The following is a 24,500-nucleotide window of genomic DNA, read 5'->3' on the forward strand; positions in this document are numbered from 1 at the left end:
TGCAGCCTGAAACGAGCCCTCCTGAAGGAGCAACAGAAAGGACTCAAACTCAGAGGGTGAAGAGCTGCCAGGTGGCAGAGTCTCCCCACTGGAAAAAAAACCCAAACACGAACAGCCTCGTTTTTGTGCTGGAGGAGGATGAGAAGGAAGAGAGAGCTTTCTTCCTAGTAAAGTCTAATAAAGAACAGGGTCAAGCAGAGCAGAGAAGGAAAAGACGGTCCAGTGCCCAGCAGATGGGGGCTGAGTAGGGATGGCAGGGACGAGCAGACCACGCTCTACCTTCTCCTTGCATTTAATTTCCAGGCAATGACTGAGTTACGATGTGAGTCTCCCAAGTTGTTTCATTTATCTTGTATGGTTTTGGCACATCTGGAAACAAAGCTGGAAATCCTAACACAAAATGTGCTCCTGCGTTGATGGGGACAAACATCCTGTAAAGGATTTGCTAGGAGAGTTCCACATCAGTCCTTTGCCACACAAGCCCAGCACCCTGATTCAGCTGTTGAGCAGTAAGCTCAGCACTCTTACTTGCCTTACAACCCGGAGCAGTATAAAATTAAGAAAGAGATGTGCTTAGAAAGAGAATGTTAATTATAAAACCAACTCGTTTGTGGCTCTTGTCTTTCACGTTGCCTTTTCAGGACCTTTCAGCCCATGTGACCTCCTGGTTCCTAAAGCCTGAATTTTTAGAAAAAACAGCCAAAGACTTTTCAGCACACCTCAGAGCTGGCAGCATTTCACGTTTCTCATCTTTCCGGTATGTACTAACACCTGGGGGAGTATTTGCAAAACCCCAAGATCATCATCAACAGCCCTTCAGGGCTTTTCTAACTATCAGGCTGTGGTTACTCTTCTTCCTTCAAACTTCGTTTTACAGACCGCTTGGTGGCCTGGGGCAAGTTGGCAAGTCATCTGGTGGTGACTTATCTTTCTGTTTGCAGGTTCTTCTCTCAGTCACACACTCAGGTGAAGCAGCCCAGACCCTTACAGAAGAAGTTGGGGGTAAGACAAGCACAAGCTCCTTATTTGTCTGTATTAGAAACTGTATTATCTGCACACAAGCAAGAAAAACAAATGCCATCTTGATGAAGAGAGCCACGAATGAGATGAGATGAGATGAGATGAGATGAGATGCAGCAGACCCTCTGAAGCACCTGCAGTAGGTACCAGAGAGGGAGGGAGAAGGGGCGGGCAGGAGAAGAGCCTGCAGGGACGCACGGCAGACGAGAAGCTGGTGGAAGGGACGCAGAAACAGAGCTGACAACAGTGTTGTGAAGGCATTGCAAAAAGAGATGTTTACATATTTTCAGTTACCATATCGCAATAAGGACTGTTTGAGGGGGAAAACCCAAACAAAAAAAACCCAGAAGCACACACACCAGCACAAAACCCCAAACCTCCCAGTACTACTTCGCCATTAAAGCAACCAAAGTCGCTGCCACAGGGACGTTGTCTGACACAAACGGGGTATCGCTCGGCAGGGGCGGTGCTACACGAGATAGGGTCTCTCTTAAGATGTGAAGCACAGTTCAGTAAGTTTGAGAATCCCACTTTCAAGGCTATAAAGTTGACCACAGGTAAAAATCTCCACTTTTCACATGTTTTCTCCTTTAAGCTGAGAATATTAAATAGGACTTGTCAAATCATTTGTTTAAGTTAAATCCTGAATGCTCAGGAAACGATCAAGAATATAAAAGTAACTTTTTCTATTATGGCTGTACCTCTTGTGCCCTTATCCCCAGTAAAAGAAGGGATGGGAATTCATTAGTATTCCTGTTACAACCCTTGCAGCTATGCTGTATAAGCCACTCTAGCCGTGTGCTAGACTCCCCATTTTATAACGGATATTTAAAAGAAACATCTTCTTATCATGTGTACGACATGAAGAATGAACTTTTGTCACACTTCAAAATATGAGAAATTGAAAAGCATAAGAAATGTAAGACATATTTTTAAAAATGCAAAATAACAGAAATCAAACAACATGGTTATTAGGGTTTTAAAAATCCCCAAGTGCTATGCTGATGACTACATGCGTATTTAGACACAGCATTCGGAGCTCATGTAAGACTTGTGAAACGTTGTACTGGCTCTTCTGTGCAGAACATGTATTTCACAAACAAAGTACACAATAAAGCACAGGTTAATACACACACACTTCCCCTAGCTAAATAACTAAGGGTCATGTAATGCGTTTGAAAAAGTACTTCAAAAGACTGTAATGGGTAAAAGTCCTACTAAACAAGCATTCATGCAGGACAGAAATAGTTTTTGAGCTACATGTTTTTGCAAAACTATTGGAAAAAGTCAAACCACCTGAGCACATGAGAAAGTTTTAAAAAACATCCCAGTATTTGGATGCACGTGGCAAGCTCAAAGTACTGAACTTTAGTTAAATTTTGTATTTCAAAACTCAGTTAAATACAGGCTTCAAGTTTCTAACATCAGAGATAAATACACAACTTACAAACACAATTTATCCACCAAGTAATCTGGATCACCCAGCATCCTTCCCCAAGGGACAGGAAGGACACTTTTCGGACCTATGATATTATTTACTCTTGACATATCAAAGCACCATTTGTTTCCAACTGATGCCATTAAACCTCTCCATCTCTGACTACCATCAGCACTTAATATCCATCTAACATTCATCACAGAAGTCAAGATCATCACACTTTTAGCAAAAAAAACGCCCATATGCTTTAATCCTTTCAACTGCACCTACAACACCAAGTACTACAGACTTTTACAAACCACTCTTCTGAAAATAAATAAATAAATAAAATAATTGCAGAGCATCAGTAACCAGATAGTATTCTCAAATTTCAGTGATCTAGTCAATGGAGCCTTCCCCCATGTACTGTGCTCTGTTTCATGCAATACATGGCTTTAGCTGGCCAAATCTTTTTTTTTCCCCACTGAATCAGTAGAACAGTGAAGATCTTATTTTTTTTATTTTTTTTTAAGCAGTGGCATATCAATGAGGCACAGATGTGTATTCCAACTCTGCATGGATGAGCACACTGTTCAATAGTGCTGGCTCACACGGTATCAGGGCAAGTTATCACTTCCCATGAAGGCACTCTTATCACCAGGGCCCAGAGAGGTGGCTGCAAATCGCAGCCTTTTTATTTTCAAGGCAGTTTTGCTGAACATTCAGGCTTCAAAGATTCACACTTCCAAAACTCTATAAGAGTTTGTGAACGCTCAATTTGCCAAAACTGTTTACAGTGTAATTGGGCACCGTACCTGTGTCCATGAGATAGCGAAGGCGCTTCTCCACCAGCGCGGCACGGGTGTCAATTTGCTTTTGCTCATTCTCTAGTGCTGCCAATTCTCCTACAACATACTGACTGGTGTCTTTGAACCCTTTCTGTTAAAAAGAACAAACAAGAAGAAAAAACATCACTTGTAAGTTGCATTTTTCCTTTCCACAAACACTTAGTAAGGCACTTACCTAAACAACCAAATATCATGCTCACAACCAAAAAGCTAACGCATTTCATAAACTTCACGATTTTGCCAAATGTCCTTATTTGTTTATTAAAACACCCTGGTATTTCTTCAGGGAACATGTGATTTTGCAGTTTTCTACTACCTGGCTGGCTTTTTGAAATTCCTCTAATTTATTTCTAAGTACATAAAAGCTGCTGTAACAAAGCATAATGAAAGGCAATGTAATCCAAATAAAGCACTGTTTAACATGCCATTTCTACTCCATTCAGGTCTTACTCAGTTTTAAAGTGCTAACTTTAGGGGCTAGAAGAACTAGCATGAAAGTCTCTAATGACAATTAAAAAGTGGGCTTTTGAGATTAAAATCGACCTCCGAGGCAGCTCCCTGGCTTGTTTAGCTCCTCCGGGTCAACCGTAAAGCCGAGCTGCCCAGCCTGGCTGCCAAGCCTCTCCGGGTTTCTCTGGCTGCAGGCGATCGCCCTGCTCCTCGGTGATGGGTGCAAACACCGCTCATTACTCTAACCGGGGTTCTTATCTGAAGAAGTGGTGACACACGGCACGGGGCAGATGCTCAGGTGCACGGGGACTCACTGGAGCTGTCCTGCCTCTGCCCCCAGCCAAAGGCAGCCCCGGGATGCCAAGCTGATAAACAGCAGTGACTCCTACCAGGAAAGCTGTAGAAACACTGAGTCAAGTTTGCCTCTGGCACCCCATAGTAACTTCTCAGCATTGCCCCACAGACAACCCCACAAAACGCCAGATATTTCCACAGCGCTTCGGCTGCCTCGGTCGAAGCCCAAGAACAGTCACTTGGTACCTCCAAGCTACTCTCACGTGGCTCAACAACACAGCGTTTTGGCTGTACCGAGTTATTACGAGCTGTGTGCAACGCTGAAATGCCTTTCCTGAAGCATGTTAGCAAAACAAAACACTACTCCTTCTGAGTAACCCTACCCACTTCTTCCTCCTTCCTCCTATGCCTGCCCCAGAGCCCCTGAGAACGGTTCAAACTGGGAAAAACCCTGTCAAAACGATTTAACATTTCATCTGCACTCTGTAAACGATGCAACTAAAATCACTGTCCTTTAGGAACAGAAAATGCACGGGCTTTGTAAATAAGATTTATTTCCCTACTAGAGGCTACTTGTTGCTGTGGAAGGGTCTTGGACATCCTCATTGAATAGCTTCAATTGTTTTTTGTGTAAATGTGTCTGAAATAATCAATTTAGCTTCGTATTCAGGCAACAAGTATAATAATCACATCAGCATATTATTTCAAATGAAGACATGTTCAAAGTGAAGGCTAAGGGCATGGCTGAGCTCCCAGGGCCAGAAGCGAGCACAGAACGTCGAAAACTGGGGTATCAGAATTTAAGCACACTATGCCCCCATTAATTTGCTCCTTCTCTTCCTACACAACAGCCAACAGAATCACCTGTAATGGAAACGCCTTTTCTACCTGTCAGCCAGCCAGAAAAGCAACAACAACAAAACTCCCTGAGAGAAGTCCCTGAAGGAAAAAAAAAGATAAATCAGTGTGGGAAGTTGAGGTGATGTGCAATACATTGCCTTTCATCAACTGTAATTAATTGAAAATAGTATGAAAACTTCCCTAATGTCAGCATGCATAATTGTTAACAATTGCTATTAGAAGATGAAAAGAAACGCTGTGTCAGGCTGAAATATCCCAAGAGTTCATGTGTATCATCTGCATGTATAATGTGAACTTACTGTGCCAGACCTTTTCAGCTCTGCAAAAGTACAACTGGGCTAAAAATAACTCTGGCTTGTAAAAAGTTTGATGTTTTGGTGTAGATACGACAGTGGCACAAAACTGCTACTCAGCTCTAGACTGCTTCAGCCAAAATGACAAATGTGTTTAGATAAATTGTGGAGAGCAACAAACGTCCACCATCAAAGGCAGTGTTGTGTTGTCAGACAAAAAAAAAAAAATCAGGTTAAAACTTGTTCTTCCTGCTTCTGTCCCGCAGCTGTCCATCAAAACCAGCTTTCTCCCTGCGGTCTATCAAATATTTCCCTCACAAATCAATTTTACACATGATCAGCCCATACCCCTACTGAGCTGAACCTCCCCGTTAATTAAGTGAAGAAATTACCATATATATTATATTAATGCAAACATCATTCAGCTAGTAATTCACGGCTGATCTGGATAATGGAAAGGTTGAACACCCATTAACCCAAGCCAACAAAATGGGTTGGCTGAGAAATTCTAGCAGGTCTCATGTGACTCTTCCCTCTAACTGCAGCTCTGCGGTATCTGCTATTGTAATAATTAAAATCCTCCCGGTAGATCAATACTGGAATCTCTTTATGGGAAGTGCCCTGATGGAAATGTCTCAAGGAAGCTGGGGCTGTGGAACTCTGAAAAATTCATTTTTTTTTATCTGACAATTATCACCACACTGCAGACTAATTCAACAGTGCACCCCTCTCACTCTGCTTTGAATGCACTGGAGATTGACATCTAAAAAAAACCCTAACATCTCATTTTAACAAATAAAGGCACTATTTCCACATACAGTTTGGAATTATCAGCAATCATGAAACCAGACAAAAAATTAATATACATTAAGCACTTCATCTTCTGATGGCTTCCTCTGAGTCTCAGTTATCGCAGCCTTCTCCTCATTTCCTCTCTTTGTATCTTCCTGTATTGATCTCTGCCTTTTCATCTCTTGAAAAAAGGGGAAAGACATGTAAAATTATTATAAAGCTTGATATTTATGTATTGAAATGTGGTCTTACATTATCGGGTTTTCATATATTTATTGTTAAATATTATTAAATCATAAGATGGGAAAACAGGTTTTGCATTTTCTCCTACCTGGTCTGCTCTCCACGTACTGACTGAAAGACTGGAGCTGAGTTTTTCTGACGGCAGAGTCCTTGCTGAACACAACAGGATTTCTAAACCGTTCTGCTGCTTTTTGTAATCGCTCAGCACGATGTTCCTCTGTTCCATTCTGCTAGGGAAAAAACCAGACACACAACAATTTCTTTTGTTTACAAACGGGAAGACATGAATTCAAAAGGTACGTTTCGGTGAGGGGACAGGACACAGCATTTGTAAAGAGGATTTCACAACTCGGGCTGCGGTTTATGTGGGATGAAAGTGTCAGCTGTGGAAAAAAAAAGAGAAGAGTGATTAACTCTTCCCTTTTTTTATTTTTTTTTTTTTTGCCTAATGCACGGTGGCAATGACCGGCTTTTTGCTACGTGGGCACCCTCCTGCAGGACTCTCTACTTACTTAACAGCCAGACCTATTAGCCGTGACCGACATTTGCCAGTGATGCCGATTTTAAATGAAAAATTGCTCCTTTTGCAACTTTGATTTGCTCAGTGCTGCGCACGCTGCTGCCGAGTGGCAGCGCCGCTGCCCCCGAACACGATCTGTATCGTTTGAAAAGCGTGTTGCCTTTAGCCTGCTTCCCAACACCGCGCAGAAATCTGCCCGTTTCTGTAGTCCCACAGACTTGTATGACAAGAAGAACTAGTTTCTAATTTTATGCCCATTGAGATAAACCACTAATGCTGGATGAAGGCTAAAAGGTAGGATTATAATACTACCCCACTGAACTGCATTTCATCAGCTATAACTTTCCAAAGCCAGATTTGTAAGTAAGCCCTTTGCAGCGAAGGAAACTACAATTATCTTTTCCAGGGCTTCCTATGTTAATACTGGTAACAAATTCAAATGATTCTATCAACACAAAATATCCCAGAAGACTGAACCACCGCAGTGTGTGGAAGCTGCAGATACCGAGGTGCTGTGTACCAAACAAATATTTCATTTTATACCTAATCTTTTATTATTTTTATTAAGTGTTTTGAAAGTAAATAGGGAAAGGCTAAGATGCATGACTAATAGCTAAGCCTGCTGAATGCTGAAACTGGTTATCAAAAGCTACCAAGACTTTGCCCTTCCTCTGCATTGAGACAATCGGTAATGAGGGAGTTCTCCAATGGCCTATTCTCTAGCCTCAAGGAGGCCGGGGATACACAATCCCCAAGGGAAGGTAACAGTTTATCCTTTTCCACAAACACAGAATGCCTCATTTAGAAACGTGTAAACCGCATTTTATTAAAAAACAAATCCACCTCCATGCCAAGAGCTCCAGGAGAACAGATGGACACCATATATTCCTTATACTAACCGCTTTCCAACTCTTCCTTAGAACGATGCGCGCAGCGATAAACTGTTAAGTTGCACCTTTTGTGGGAGTACCTTAAAAAAAAAATCCACTCCTTCACAGAAGCTTTTTCTAAAGAGATCAGCATTTTCCTCAGGTTAGGTGACAACAAATTTCCCTGAGAGATGACTTGGGTATCATTTGTTAAATTAAGTTGAAAGAAGTATCGCTTATACCCCCTGGATGACTCTTCAGCTGCACCAACCGGGTGGTTATGATTCTGGTTAAATACAAGGCGGATTCCTGTTATTAGGACAATAACCGCCTGACAGCTTAAACCAGAGTCTTTACCAAAATAAACAAACATGACTAATTTTTTAGGCCTGGCAACATGCTAAAATATCAGCGTGATTAGCCAGTAAATCCCATTTTAAGAAACCTTTTTATGACTGGGGACTTCTGCCACTTTACAAATGTATTCCTCTAAGCCCACTAATTCAGTTAGCCTTTTCAATCCATTGTATTATTCTTGGGCCAGCTTCATTTTGCATTAAATCCACTGCAGAAAGCTAAATTGAACGCAAAAATCAGACTTGATCCAGGCTTCCTTTTGTTCAAAGATAGAGACCGAAAGTCCTCTGCTGCTGCCACACACTTTCATCACCAATTTATAGGAACCGACAGTGTAAGGGAAAAGCAATGAAAGTCATTGTTTTGGGACTTCAAAGCAGCTCTGTATCTGGGGAAGGAAATCCTTTCAGTCAGCAGCGCTTTCCCCCCAGACTGCAGGTGGGTGAAAAGTTATACCCAACTGGAAGTGCCCCAGAGCCATACGGATATTAGTGACACACAGGCACCTTTTTTCCCCCCCCCCAAATAATAGCAAGAACACAAGGAACCTAATTAAGAAAATGAAATGGAAAATTGACTGGTGTGTGCTTTATGCTGAAGTAGGGGACATCAGGAACACGCAAAAACGACCGCATGCACCGCACACTCATGTCTTTTTCCTCAGAAGCACTCAAGTATGTACGTCCTTAAAGTGCACCACAGCTTAATTGTGATGGAGAAGGAAACAGAGGGGCAGGCTGGGGAGGGAAGCAAATCACCCAGAGGCCAGTCCTGCTCTGGTTAAAGTCAGGGAGAGTCTCGCTGCCGACTGCACCAGCAGCACAGCGGAGCCTGGGCTGCATTTCTGATTTAAGTGACAACCCGAGCAGTCAGAATTGAGAGATGCTGCTTATATCTGTTAGTGTTCCACCAATGACAGGTATCAAAAAAAAAAAAAAAAAGGAAAATGTGTTGATTAATCAACAGGAAAAACTCCGGGGCATTGCAAATGATGCAACTGCACTTTCATGAAGATTTTCTGCATTTCTTACTGTGAAGGATTTGATAAGAAATCGTTTTCCTCCTCACAAAGTACAACTCCCAAATCGGAACACACAGCTACTGAGACAAAAGTATTAATCAAAACTTACCTTAATGTCTTGCTCTGAGCTATCAGTTACAGCTTTCTGAGCAGCGCTGGAGAGCGAATTTGCCACCTGTGGCTGAGCTTCCAGGAGCTTCTTCAGCTTCAAATCCACCAACTTACTGTTTTGTTCTGCTAAATATGCAAATATCACATACAACAGAGTGAGATGCATTTAAATGCAGAGTCGCTACACAATGTAGCAATTTAAAAGGTAGATCTAATTCATTTTGCTATCATTTCCAACATTAAAAGTAAAAACTAGAAGGAAAAGTATTTTTTTTGTAATTTGCATTGGCATAAATTTCTGTAACGTACACAGATAATGCTTACGTTCTCTCAAAAAACATACACAGCGCTGAACTGAACAAGTCAACGCGCTCGAAGACAGTAGACAAAAAACCCACAGAAAGCAGACAAACATTTATTTTAAAGTTACTCCCAACCTGTACATACCTATACTTTGGTATAAAAACACAATTAGAGAGCCATTTATTTGAAGATGACATATACCAATTTATCACATATTCTAAGCACTGATAAACCTTCAAGTTTATGAACTACTAATTCATCCTAAGGCTCCTTGGCACAGCTTCCCAACGTTAAAATTTCCGTATCAAAAGAGACAGCTTTCTAGTGATAGTTTACTATGATTTATAGAATACATTGAAGCCATGAGAGCCACAAAACGCTTTGTAACTACACTGAAGGGACAGATTCAAAGTGAGCTGAAGCTCCCAAATTTTTTCACCAGTTTTAGCAACTTGGAACAGAGCCCAAAGAAGTAAGAGTCAAGAATTTTACCTCCCAATAATGCTCATTCTGTATGTGACCACTGACTATACGAATCTGTAAGACACCCATACACACAGCTACCGACACGTACACACATAGTAAGGAGAAAGGTGTTAATAACAAACTGCAGCGCAGACCTACGGAGCCAACCTGGGTAGGAAAGCAGAGTAACGTTGGCGCAGAAGCCCCAAAACCTACTCAACATGCAGCACCACACAAGAAATTGCCCTTGAATTGGAGCAAATGCAGCACGACCTGCGTGGATTACGCACGTACATCTGCACCTTGGGTCAAATGCAGAGAAAATAGTTGTTTGGGGCTTTTTTCTGTAGGCAACAGCCTGGGTTTTTCACTGCTAGCTGGTTTTTTCTAGCTGGTGTGGGAAGCGGAGCCACGGCTGTTTTGCCGCACAGCTCCTTCCAGGGTTTGGAGCGCTCCAGTTCACATTAGTCAAAATATTTTTGGCGTGCTGGCAGCCAAACGCTGCCTGCCTCCAGCAGCAGCGGGCTGGGCTGGGCTACGACCAGGGATAGCTTCCCTTTCCTCTGGCACACCCAGTCAGGGTGTCCTTAATTGAGGCTCACATGTAAGTACACGCACATTCTCATGGCTTTATACATAAACATCACGTAATAACTGTGATATAAGAGGTTCACATTTTACCAGATACGTTCACAGCAGTGTTACGGTAGCAGCACTGACAAAACCAGACAGATGCAATATTTAAAATCAATAGCTGACAGTAAAAAGGAAACAGAAAGTTTGCTCTTCTTGAGAGAATTCATCAAAGGACAAATTAATTAAAGATAGTTATACTGATCCCAACTGTACAATGTCCTTTACAGTTCTTTGCATTTAGGTGCTCCCAGGAGATTCAGCCTTCGTTGCAACTTGGTATGAACTGGCAGAATCCCACTGAAATCTGTGCACACTGATTTCTATCACAGCATTAGACTGCTTTCTGTATTACTGACCACCCCCTTCCCTACTTGTCTGTCCCTCTGGCTACTGTGCAGGCTGAACTGCAAAATGATGCCCCAGTTTTTTTCCAGAAAGTTTTTCCATGGCGGAGATGAAGTGTTAGGGAGTGGGTTCACATCCGTGAGAAGGTATCTCTCAAGAAAAAAGGCCACAGAAATAGATGTTGGTAAGCCACTGGGGCTGTGTGACAGGAATATTCATTTACTGATTTTCTATTTCTCCTAAAATGAACCAGTATTTATTGGAAAATTATTTGACAGGCTTCTGCTCTAAATCAGGTTAATTCAAATGCTGGAAACACTAAATGTATTTCCTTGTGTGTGTGGAAATCCTCCAAAAAAAAATAAAAATAAAGGCCATGACTCAGATCTTTTGCATTCAAACAAGACTAGAAAGAAAGTGCTTGTATCATCACTGCTGGTTTAATTCACAAAGAGCAAACACTAAATGAAGTGTTTTGATTTACTATCACGGGCTACGCACCCCGGTGCAGTCAGCCGGGGTAGAACGAAGCCAGCGGATGCTGTAAGACGTTCTCTCTGGCGCTGCTCTCCTGCTGCTGCTGCCCCTGCGCTTGTGGCACTCCCATGGGCTGGAGCCACCTTGCAGGGAGCAGAACCGCAGAGGAGCCCCTTACGGACAGACACCCATCTCCACGTCTTTCAAGATCTAGTGCCCTTTCCAGTAAGCGTCTCCCTTGAAGATCCTGACATATTTATCTTCTGTGGAGGAACGTGAACTCTAGGTTTTGCTTGATTACCATTTCGGAAAGTGTAAATACCACTGCTATCATTTATTATTACTTAGCCAGCGTGTATTAGTAAAAATAAAAATATATTACTTGTGAAGTAAATAGGACCAATTCTGTTCAAATTTAGATCTCTGTGTCCTCACTGGAGCAACAAGGCATAAATACATGAACCAGTTCTCAGGAAAAAAACTGAACGGATAGCGAGCCTACATAGAAACACCGAGGCACGTTTGCTGCTCTTCGCTGAGCAGACGGGCCAGGATGTCAGTGCAGAGAGCAGCACCCGTACGTACCAGCTCGCTCCTCTGGCCTGCCTGCCTTGCTTTGCTGGGAGATTTCAGGCTCTGCTTTTCAAATCTGGCCTAGGGTCCCCTTCCCAATCAAACAGTGAGAGACATTTAAATCTGCCGTTGCTGGAAATAACGATTTCATTGCTGAGTTTAAATTTCAACTTAATGTGAATGCAAAATATTAAAATTTTTAAAAAAATAGCATTAGGGCTTAAAAGACCTGAAAAGACACAAAGGAATAAAGCTAGGACAGAGAGAAGCAGCACATCAGTACATACACGACGATGGAGTGTTAGTCATGCAAAATACACAAAATAGCCATTATTTAAATTACCCGTTGAATCAAGGTCATTTTCTAGGTTAGTAAGCTCATCTCCACCTCCAGCAACAGAGCATTCAGGAATCTCCTCGTTAGTATCTATCTCAATATTATCATCATCCTCATCTGTAAGAATATACAGCATTAAGGTTAGTATTTTCTTATGTACATGCACCACATCACTAAAAAAAAATACGAATGCTTTAGAGAACAAGCTGAGTTATGATAAAAATGCAATCATCAAGTAAGTCTGGAAAGAGATTTCACTCTGTCCACTCCTGGATTTATCTTTCAGCTGATGCAATTCAATATCCACCCAGGGAGCTCTGCTGGAAACTCCCTTTTAGGCTAGAGTCTGGCCCCAGCAGTAGCTGTTCTCTGTGCTGAATCTCTGGCTACCTCTGAAAAGCACACGGGCCTGTACTTCGAGTCTAAATATTTTCCCCACGGCTCCCAGCTCTCTCTAACGCGGAAGGGATGCCGGAGCTGGCACACCGCAGGTTTGGATGGCTCAGGCTGTCGGAGGACCTAGACGCTGCGGTCTCTGGAGCGAGGCAGCTGCTCTGGGTGCCAGGTTCCCAGCTCAGTCAGACTTGTTCCTCCTCACTTTGCGCAGCGCGTCACAGACCAGTGACCGCTCTACTTAGGCGTTACCATCTCTTCAGGCTTCCGATGGATGAAACCTACCACCTGAAACGCAACGCTTAGCAAGTGCTGACCTCAGGTGTAGCCAGAGCACACTCACTGCTGTCGTACTGCACCACTTTGAATCAGCATTGTTTGTAAGCTACATACATTTAAAATATGATAATAATTGTAATTATACTTTATATTTTTTATGGGATCTTTCTACCGAGTTTCTCAGAGCAGCTTATGAATATCACTTGTAAATGAGCCCCATAATGTTTTATGAAGTAGGTGATTATTATAATTACAATTATGATGTAGGTGAATTATGGCACAGAAAGAGCAAGTAACCTGAGGAAGATCAAATAGCAAGTGCTGAATTGCGAAGCAGATCCCAGAAGAAAATCTTGACTCATATTTTCAATACAAATATATAATGAAATTAAAGTCCATAAAAGCTAGATTAGTACTTTCAAAGCATGTAGTTGCATTGTATTTACTCAGTCTCATATCAAATGCTATCTACACTTGTTCAGACTTATACATTTTTTCCTTCATATGTATGCATGCGCGTAAAAATGACAAACCAGAGAAGGCTGGATTGTGCTTGGAGAGGACGACGTGTATAGTAGCTAAAGGAACTTTAGAATACTTTGTAATAGGAAAATATATTAGTTACGATTACAGAGCATTGGTACATTTAAATAAACAAAAAGGGTCCTTAACCTAGTACCAAGTGGAGAAGTTCTGGCCGGATTGTCGCTGAGCGCTCATCAGGTGTCCTTGAAAGGCACTAAACCTCGTTCCCAGACCTGGAGTCTGCACTCCAGGTGCTCGCTGCTGACATAACGGTCACCCAGTCGTCCCTGTTCTTTACCTCTTCATCTCCAAGTGTCTGTAGCTCCCATTTGAGGAGCCTGTTGACTTTTTCGTGTGTCTGCTACTGTTTTCTAACCAGCTGCTCCCTCAATTCCTCTGCTAAGGAATGCTAAGGTTGCGGGTTCAATTCCCGTTCGGTCCCCATGTGTTGCCTGATCTAGTCAAGAGGTGTCGTCCCTGGTTACAGGGAGGCTGGATTAAAATGATCTCTAAGGTCCCTTCCAGCTTAGGCCGTTCTATGATTCTCTGCTTTCGCAGAGCTCTGCTGGCTCAGGGTATGGCTCTCGCTGCGACAGAAAGGAGCAAAGAAGTTTCCATGTGAGCGTCTCGTTCAACACCTGCTGCGTGTATGATGGAGCAGCAGTCTGCCAGGCAGGACCCCTCCCTTCAGCTGACCACCGTGACTTCCCTAGGCTCCTCTCCACTAATTCTCAACAGTCCCTGGAACCGGCAGCTTTCCTCCAAACTGCACGAAATCTGAGAGAGATGGATGGAGAAGAACACCTCTCTCCAGCCAAACCAGGATCTGCGAACAGACCTGAGACCTGACGGTGTTTCAGCTGCGTGAGTGAGCGGGCAGAAACACGTCCGACTCTCTGTGACAGCCGCTCTGTTCCCACTTCAGCTCACACTGGTGGTTCTGTGATCTGGACTGAGCTGTTTCGGGTAGCGCAGAGTTAAGTGAACAGAGCAGAAGGGTGACCATCACGAAGTGGAGAAATGGATGGGGTGAAAAGCCGACTGAAGAGAAAACAGAGAATGGTAAAGCAGCAACAGCAACAATTCTGAAGTTCACCACTTCCTTCGAAGCATGTCTGTTTTTTCTAATAAGGAGCAAGACTTCTCATGTGATTTTTAAAGCCTTCGTGATGGTGTCAGAGAAACTCACTGACACTCAGACCATGACACTCTCAAACGCATCCTGGCACGCTGGCACACGGAAAGCAGGATCAAACTAACGGCAGCCAAGGGCCAGGAACATCTGGAAGAGGTGGAAGAGAAAGGGAGTGGCACTGCAGCGGCTGAGGGAAATCAAATCCCCCCAAGCCCAGGGGCAGGCAATGACTTTCCAAAGCACCGAAAGAAGTCAGTGTGCAAGGTCAGCTCACAACTACCAGTCAGCCAGCAGGACGCTGGATGTGTCAAAACAATCTAAACAAGATGATAAGGTTTAAGGCTGCTGGATACTGAAGGAATGCTTATATTAGATTACTTGGTTTTCTTTAATTTAATAGAGCTAGATGAAATCAGAAGCACTGTCTTTGACATCACCGTTTTAGGTAACAAAAGAGATGGGAACGTTGAAGACACGAGCTCTTAGTGTCAGGTAATGACCTGACCCCGTATTTCCTTTAAAGTTGGCAGGCTTTGACTGAACATGATTATCAGAACATTTACACTTCATTAAAAAAAATTAATCAATTAAAATCATTCATTTGAAGTAATTTCAGAAATTTTCAAATATCTTTCAAAATCTACAGATTCCTTGTTTTAAACTACTCTAGGGTTTTTTTTCCAGTCAAATGTTCTTCCAGTATATTAAAAAGGGAAATGTGTTTAGGGAGCATGTTACAACAAGATTTTGCAATTATAAATGATAAAAGGAACAACATGACGAAGAGATAACAGATATCTTTTAGGAAAAGAACAAATTACTAGTGTGAAAAACTTAAAGCACTTGGTCTAGAACCAGGGGATGTATTTAGAAGAGTGATGAAGAACTGCTTCCTTGAAAAGTATGTAAACGTGGATCCTAGAAAGACAGCGGAGCTTTGCTGTGCTGTGCAGAAACGATCAAAATTTAAGATAAAGGATCAAGTCAACAACTAAAAAGCATAGACCATTACCTACCCAGCCTGGACTACAGCCTGGACTCAAGGAAGGGAAATAAGAATCCTTTGGAATCAAATGGAAATGTCAGAATATTGGCGAAAAAATGATCCCGAGGCATTTTATACCTCATAGGTCTTACTATGCAGATGAAGCTCAGGCTTAATTTGTGGTTAAACTGATATTCTCTCGACTTGGCTTAAGCTTGCCCACACACGAAGGAGTTGCAACAGACTCCTTTCCCCTAAGGGTGGCGAAGCAGTGGCCTGGGCTGCCCGGGGAAGCTGTGGATGCTCCATCCCTGGCAGTGCTCAAGACTAGGCTGGATGGAGCCTTGAGCAACCGGGTCTGGTGGGAGGTGTCCCCGCCATGGCAGGGGGTTGGAGCCAGATGATCTTTTGAGGTCTCTTCCAACCCAACCCATTCGATGATTCTGTGACACATCGACTTCCAGACAAACTTAAAAAGGAACAACTTTCCTTGAGAGGTGAGGGCATTGACAGAGGTTGGGTCACATCAGTGGCAGAAGCAACGTATGCTGCCACTGGAGTTGCACAAACAGTCCTTGCTCCTTAGGGAAGACGCCTAAGAAGACTGTGCCTGGGAAATCCTTCAAGCCTGTGGATACTCAGATATTTAGTTTATTTACTCTCAGGCATGGAGTTCACTTGAAGGCTACAGGATACAACAGGAGCATCTGAACAGTAATAAAGGAAGCAAAGGTGGGAATGGAAGAAATGCAGAGTCAAAATACAGGTTCAGTGTACAAGAAATCAGATGTCAGTAGTACAGTAGTAACTGCCAACAGGTGCGAGTACTGCCGGTTGAAAATACTTAACATTATTTTATGAGTCGGAGACTAAGCGTGATGAGTAAGCCTGAGCTACCATGTACATTCCACCCAAATCATTGTCTCAGGAGTAAAATCTGTGATGTACCCTGAAAACTTTAAGCATATAAGCGCAATGCAATGCCACCTAGCTCTCTCAGGTAAGCTTTTTAACTGCAGCTTTTTGAAGCTTTTTCAAGCTTTTGTTATTAATTCCAAAATTTCTGAAAAAGTTTTTTGCCTTACAAGACATCTGGATGCTGCTTTTCCTGTGTTTTTCCCTCCCTGTTCCTCTAACATCTCTTTTCTGTGCTGTTCTTGTGCTCGTTCTCTTCCCCTCTCCCACTTTTGGCACGTGTTTCACCACAGCCTCTTCACACCACGCTCGTCCTACCCCCTCGTCCTCTCCACTGTTCCCTGCCCTCACTGCCTACTCACCATCTCCGCGTCACCCTCGCAAAGACATCACCTCAAGTAAAGGATGGAGATGTGTCAGCGAGTAAAGAAAACACAGTACCCAAATCCCCACGGAGCAGACGGGTGTTCCACCGCGTGGGGACGATACCTAGATAAGACGTCAATTCCTGCGTCGTGTCGCTGCTGGGAAGAGGGAGGATATTTGGATTCCGATCTTGATACTGTCCCTGGACCCATCTCAAGGCATCCGCTTATCGCCCTGAAGCTAGTAGGACATCTAATAAATCTGAAGCTGCCATCCCAAACCCTCTGGCAGTTGGCAGAAAGAAGTATTTGCTGTCTCATGTGCTAAATAACCTACGAAGAAGACTGGATTTCATAGCAAAGGATGCTGCTTATCCAGGAAAGTTTCAGCTTGCCATAGGCATCTGAGTTTTTCAGACCATGATTAAATAAAGTCTTTTAGCAGAGAATACAGCACCAGTGCCAAAGCATCAGACTCTTCAAGAGCATACAGAAACACCGAAAGAGATCACATTTTCACCCACAATAGTGAGCAAGAAGTTAGCGTCTTTTTCCCAAAGCTGAAATGTTACTTTTTTTAATTGGAATAACTGAATCGAGAGAGAGGAAATTATGTGGTACATTCTCTTTTTGTAAATTAAAATGTAGCAATCAATGCAGAAGAAGGGATTAATGAAGCATAATGGACAAGAGAGCTCAGAAGATATAAGATATTACTACAAGCTTGTCCTGGGTATTGCACAGGGAATACAGGACTACACACAAAAGAAAAACTGCTACATGTGAATGCTGTCAGGGGCAATAAAGAGATCGTCTATTAGATCCTAATTTTCGGCGGAAATCGAAAAATGAAAAAAACTAAACTCAGATATAATTATAACTTACTTGGTTTACAAAGTGTTGGTGCCATTGCACGGAACTACTCAATTTTAGAAGAATGAATGAATATCTGGAGGGGAGATCTAGTGCAGCACCTGACGTTACCAGCAGTGGGGTGGAGTATACATAAGACGTGGCATAAGAGCTCTTTGGGAATTAGTAGGTAGAAGGAAGTGCTATGAAACGCACGGTGAGATGAAAAGAGCAAATAGGAATAAAAGAAGACAGTGAATGAAAACTGGAGGTCCAAGAGAAGTTCAAATAGCCTGGCTGAACTGCTATATGAACAGCGAAAAATCAAGGTAGGAAATACGAAGGAAGGAGGCCACTCAAAGCACATGCAGAAGTAGAAGTTGCCATACACCAGGAATAGTGGTGATAATTTTATAAACGAGTTGCCGTCAGTACTGATACTGTCTCTTCCTTTAATAACACTGAAACTCTGAGTGCATATGCAATCTATATATGGGGTTTTTTAAACTTTTTTCAATATATACACACAGGGCACAGTTACATCTGAGACTGTTTATAAACTGAACGAAGGGCAGGAAGAGAGATGGCAAAATTCAGAGGAGAGGCACGTCCCAGAAGGCAGCATACTGAGATATTCAGCAACGCTACAAGGGAGTCACTGCCAGGAAACAGCGTAACTGTGATCCAGCTGAGCACTCGGGACCTACCCGGAACGTGTACCTTACTTGGAGGGAAGAGATGGCAGGAACAACCATGTCCCTGCCGTACCAGGGCACGACAAAACGGTAAGGACAGTCAGAAACTGTACAGAGGGATGAAGAACACCATCGGCCACTTCTCACACCAGTGCTGTGCCGTTTTGCTCAGCGCGTCTTACTCCCTCCACATCAAGGACGTAATTTCCCTGTTTACCATGAAAGATAAATCACTTGTTGAAAGAAAGATCATTTGTTCGCAAGGTTGGTTTACTGGGCAAAGAGAGGAAAACTGAAGTCGAGGCCCAAAGGCAGATGTACAACCATCTTCTCCTCGGTACTAAATGAAACAGAAGTGTAGGGTTTAGGGTGTAGCAAGACTCCAGTTAAATATATATGTATATAAACTACCTACGGGAGAGAAGAAACAAAATGTTGAATCTACACGCATCTTGAACATAAACGCTGCATTTTCCTGACATTCGGCTTACAACTCTGCGTTAGTATGAGAAACACAACTTCCCCTTAGAAGATGTACGAGACACTAAAAGAGCAAGAAGCCTGTACTGAAACACGTGCTTAGAACCCATTTTGAGTTTGCGTGACACTACATTACCCCAGCCAGTAGCGCTGGCAGATACATGAATTTTAATGACATTTCAAAGTCAGTTTAATTACATTATAGCAATATTACAACTCAAAAGCTGTAAAGGCAAGTGGTACGTCAAAACATTGCCATTTAAAATGAGAAGGTTGTTTCCCCCACCTTCCATGGGCCACCTTTAAAATTCTCTCCCCAAGCAGTCTTTTGAACACATTTAATACCACATAAAGTTTCTTAAGTATTTCTAATGTTGCTTTCCCCCAAAATTATGTCCATGCTCTTATATAAAATTACACATTGAAGAGATTTTAAACAACAATCATAACATTTTAAAAACCCTGTGGGTAACGACAAATCTGTAAGTAACAGGCCATCGCAAGCTACTTGGTCCCGTATCTTTTTCTCTCAATTACATAGATGCTTTTATTTTAATTGCTGGAAATTAAGTGAAACAACAGTCATTTAGGAAATACATCTACAGCCACGTCTTTTGATGTGTGCACCTGATGAACAGCAGCGTTCTGAAGGGTGAAGAGAAGTGCCACCCAAAAAGGTCTCTGGTTTCTAGGCTGTCACAGGAATAAGAGACAAGGTTCCCCAGCTCACCTCCAGATGCCTTTGACCTTTCTTTCAACTTTTCTGCAGCCGTTTCACCGTAGCTAGGAAGTTCTGACATCTTCACTCCAGATCGAGCTTCTGCTATTAGCTGACGAGCTCTCTCTCTCAGCTGCCGCCGCCGCTCTTCATCTTGCTGCTAAGATATATTGAACAGTTGCCAACTCAGTAATTGACAGAAATGCAATTTCATTCTCAATCTGATCATCATGATAGTAACTGGTTTACAGCACGGTGCTTGGCCCACATTATAAATAGGATGCTCGATATCACTTGGGTGTCACACCACAATTTTTAAAGACATCCACGAATCAGATATTTTTTTAAAGCATTCCCTAAATTTGAATGCTTTAGGAATTTGGATGTTTGCATTTTAAAGCACTCATAAGTGGCACTCTGTAAAAATACCTTGACAAAAATTCTCAGACGTTTTTGTCTCAAAGTAATACCTACAAAATTTTTACTGTGCTTGTTTTACTAAATTGAATTATTTGTTTGAGTAATAGTCTCTCACAGAACTGAAATGAGAAGCCAGACGTTGCTCGCAGTTACTCCAATCACAAAGCTGACTTCAAAGCGTAAAGTGACATCAAATCCGAGGCATGGAAAGGAATCTAATTCTTCAACTTCAATGGATACCTTTTCTTTTTTTTATAACTAATTAAAATCAATGAAAGAACAATAGGTGCCAAAGCAGAAAAGACTTCAAATCGCTTTAAAACAACCTACTAGTGGAGTAACAAAAGAGATCATATTGGAGCCATCCCAGACACTGCAGTCCCACTAAAGCTTGTAACTATCTTAGAAGCATGATAACAGTTCAGTTACCTAAATAAGCAAAGTTCTGCAACATGAAATTTTGGAAAAGACTAAAAGACCGTACTAAAAAAATGGTAATAAAAAGATATGTTTAAAGATATCTGTAAGAATTTACTAAATGGCAAAGGAAACAATTTCAGTTTTCACCCTAAGAATTATTTTTTTTTCAAAGTCAGGACTGTTCTTCCCCTCCCCTCAACACTAGAAATGCTCATAAGCCAAAAAAGTCAGCGCTTGGCTTTGAGTCAGATCTGCCGATGGTTTCCTATCATTGATATAATGACCAGGATACAAACCAGGTACAGGCAGTTGACTCGTACTAAGTGGAACATAAACTGCCTAATTTTGGAGAGCTGTCCTGGCAGCCTTCCCACCAAGCCAGAAACTGAGCATCCCACACCTGCAGATGCTCATGAGAGCTACTGCTAAGTGCTATTTAGTTTAGGCAATCATTAATAAGACAAGCACAAAATACTAATTAGGCACATTTTATCCATTTCCATGCAAATTGTTTGTTTGTAGCTATTTACTCAGCATTGTTCTTGGCACAATAGAAAAAATGCAAATAACTGAATCAGAATGCAGCCCTAATGGGACTTTCTGTTTATAACCATTAGCCCAGAGGTGTGCTGTAATTCAATCCTCAAGCAGCAAGATTTAGCCTCATTAACAGCTTGCATGGGCAGGTTACAACTCATAAAACCCTACAGTAAACAAAGTATATGGACACAGCACAATATCTCGCCTCTGAGTGACAGGAGCCCCATTCCCTATCAGATCGCCTTGATTTACTTTTCTCCTAATGTCCTTTTCCCCTGGAAAGAGGATTGCGCCTGGGCCCTGCGAGGCAGCGGGACGGCGCATCGCCTTTGTTTGCTTTCTCACCCTTTAACTTCCCAGAAGACACGCAGCAACAGTTCTGTCAAAAACTTATTTGGCAAAGTACACAGTAGAAAGGCAACGGGAAAGCCTTCCCCCTGCTCCTATGCACTGTAATAGATCAATTTAATTTAATTTCTAGCAAGGCAACTGACACAGCAAGCGATTTTATTTCCATCTGTGGTATTTGGTAACATTAATTACACTGAATTTTACATGAAACAAAACTGCACAGGTCTCTGCTATTCATATTCCTGGCATATAGGAACTTGTGGGTTTGATGTAAATGACTTCTAAGAAGGAACGGGCAAAATTTATATTAAGATTCCAATGCGTTTTAAGGTCAAACAATTTAATCTACTCTAGGTCACAAAGTTTAACATAAGAACGGTTACGTGTTTGTGACAAATGCTCCCTAAACTGAACAGCCTGGTTCCCCCCTCTCCCTTCCTCCCCTCCTCCTGAAAGAGAACTTGCATCCTGAATTATTAGCATAGTCTTTAACATCCCGGGGATCTCCAAGCAAACAGAGATTATTGTGGCTTCTGTTTGTGCTGATTAAGCCAATCATCACCAGCGGATGAGAGAAAAAACAGCCTAGTTCTTGCTTAAATTCAACTCGGGTATTTGAACCCTCGGTTGCTGAGCTTGGCAGAGGCAGTACTGGTGGAAGGAGCAACCGAGACCAAACGCAGAAAAAGTAGGCAGATTAAGTTTTGAGGTACGGAATAATTAAATGGCAAATCAATACCCTAGGTTTTGCAAATGAAAGCACTCGGGAGAGGTACAGAGACACGAACATCAACAGTAAAAAACCAAAACAAAGCTCTGCACCAAGAAAGGACCACGCAAACACAAAACCAGCAATTTTTTCCCCTGTACAGCTGAAGAGAAATCTCAGTAAAATCTTTCATCCTCTGACATGAACCTGACACGCCAAAGAAACGTTAAAAGTTTGCTCTGTTATTTTCCCCCAATTACTTTGTAATGGTCTAAAGATCTGCCACGCGGGTGCACAGCGAGGAAAACTTCACCATTTAAGGACAAACTCTTCAAGAATAAGTAATGTAATTCCTTGTTTCCCTCCTATAAAAATGTATTGGTATGCAATTTTTATATTTCACAGTTCACCGACACCTCGGCAAGCTTTCTTCCACTGCTTCAATGGTGCTACTTTTAATTTTATCCTCCTTAGTCCTAGTAATTAAAGTGATCAGCAGTGGCATCCCAACGGCTTTGACACAGCTACGAGCCCCTAGCAGACTGGCTTCTAAGGGGACGGGGAAGAAAAAAAGGGTGGGAGTTTCATTTCACTGGAACAAGAAAATCAAGCTTCTCCAATCCTCAACTTTATCCAATTGTTCTTTCAGCAGCCTTTGGATCTTAAGAAACAAATAAAAATGGCAGCCATTAGGGGGTCCTTTTTGTACTCGCCGCAGACGGCAATGACTGACATCACCCCGGCCAAAAATGATGCCGGCGATCGGGGAAGGTGAATTGGAACGTGAAATGCTGCCGGGGCAGTTTCTGAGATTATTACCCGGCCAGCGACGTCGCTCAGTGACGGACGAAGATGAGAACTGACCAACTCAGTGAAATGTAGAGAGTGGTGCAGTCTTGCAGGGAAAAAACAAAACAAAACAAAACAAAAAACCCCAAAGCCAAACAACGACCCCACTAAAATTCATCTCCTTAAATAGACTAAAAATTTGGGAGGACCCAAACTGAGTTTACACCAGTACTTTGACAGTGTGTTATCCTCTCCCTACAAAATAAATATAACCTGGTGAGCTGCATTTATTTGATGTTTAAAAAGAGAATTTGTTACCGTGTCCATAGACTTGGGGGGAAAAAAAAAAAAGGTGGTAAATCAGTGATAGTTGGCAGCAACAAAATTAAACCAGAATTGTGCCTATGAGGGGAAGCGATTCCTGTAGCTGATGGTTTCAAAATTGTCCTTGGTCTGCCCCGAGTGCACAGCACATCTAAGAAAGAACTTGACTGCCACCTCTTTCATCATTAGACAGGAAGAACAGCTCTGTTATTAGCCATTCAGAAAGAAAAGACTCCTGTGCTTGTCCAGAGGCAAGGATTACCAAAATGTACCTATCCAGTTAGCAGAGAAGACTAAATAAATAAATAAATCCATAAAATTACCCGAGCTTTAAAGGTTTGGGCAGGCTGGGTTTTACTGTGACCTTGATCGGCTCTTGTTTGAGTAAATAGGATTTGGGATGAAACATTAAAAGTGTTTAGCAGATCTTTTCAAACCATTTCAAACTTTTCTTAGGCTGTTTTATAATATAACCAGACATGCTTGTAAATGGCCACACCTGCTCATTTCTCTGGGGATGGTCTGATCTCGGCCTTTTCTAACAAAGAAAGGATGGCAGAAAAAAAAAATAATCAGCCTTTCTTGTTGCAAAACAGAGTGGAAAGTCAAAATCTTTCCCAAGTTTGTCCCATCTGGTCAGATTAAATCTTTGATCACTCTGGGGATCACATTTCTGTTTGGCCGCTACGACCGTCTCAGAGCAGCTCAAAACACACAGGTAGCAGCAAAACACCAAATGCTAAGCAGAAACCACTCGGCTCAGCCCAAGTGCCCTGGCTCTGGGTTTCTGCGGCCAGCCTCCTCCTAGGAAGTGCTCAGCAGAGACAGCCACAAACGTCCGGGCTATTTTCCGCCTTCTGCTGGCGTCTACAGCAGCTACCTCACTACCAATAAACTAACTGTATGCAGCTTGGAAATATTTTTTCCTGAACGTGTATCACAAAAAAAGCATCAAATCATTTGTCACAAAGAAGCAGCTCTTGGCTTATGATCTATGGCACTGATGGACTAACGAGACACGAGAGAATGAAAACAGAAATAGCCCAAAATCTAAAACTGCACGAATCACAAATGTCTTAACAAAGCAGTTCCCTTGAAGAAAAAAAATCCCCCCCAAATTCACAATAAAATGAGGTTGTGTGGCTGTAAAATGGAAAACACCTCCTTTAAACCTAAGAGGTATTTTTAAAGAAATGTTAACTGGCAATTATTTTTTTTTTTTTTAAACATAATCTATGTTGTTCTGGAAAACCTACAATTCACTTGGTGCGGCGTTTCTGGTGTGAAGAATGCTGGCTGTACCATCCACTGGTAATTTAATTCCTTGCGAAATTAAGGAACTCTTAGTTTGCTGAACGAAAAAAAATACACAT

General features: G+C 42.2%; 1 protein-coding gene across 1 annotated transcript in view; it reads right to left on the bottom strand.

Moving 5' to 3' along the window:
- Positions 1–24,500, bottom strand: part of LOC104280792 (EH domain-binding protein 1-like) — a gene marked incomplete at its 3' end in the record, with an annotated part of 170,250 nt that overhangs the window by 25,225 nt on the left and 120,525 nt on the right. Inside the window, 6 exon segments of the mRNA XM_009878592.1 lie at positions 3,253–3,376; positions 6,050–6,156; positions 6,307–6,445; positions 9,095–9,219; positions 12,239–12,349; positions 19,587–19,734. Of these exon segments, the coding sequence (XP_009876894.1) occupies positions 3,253–3,376; positions 6,050–6,156; positions 6,307–6,445; positions 9,095–9,219; positions 12,239–12,349; positions 19,587–19,734 (754 nt within the window).

This window comes from Apaloderma vittatum, unplaced genomic scaffold (genome assembly GCF_000703405.1).
Source record: "Apaloderma vittatum isolate BGI_N311 unplaced genomic scaffold, ASM70340v1 scaffold2290, whole genome shotgun sequence".
Classification (NCBI taxonomy): Eukaryota; Metazoa; Chordata; class Aves; order Trogoniformes; family Trogonidae; genus Apaloderma; species Apaloderma vittatum.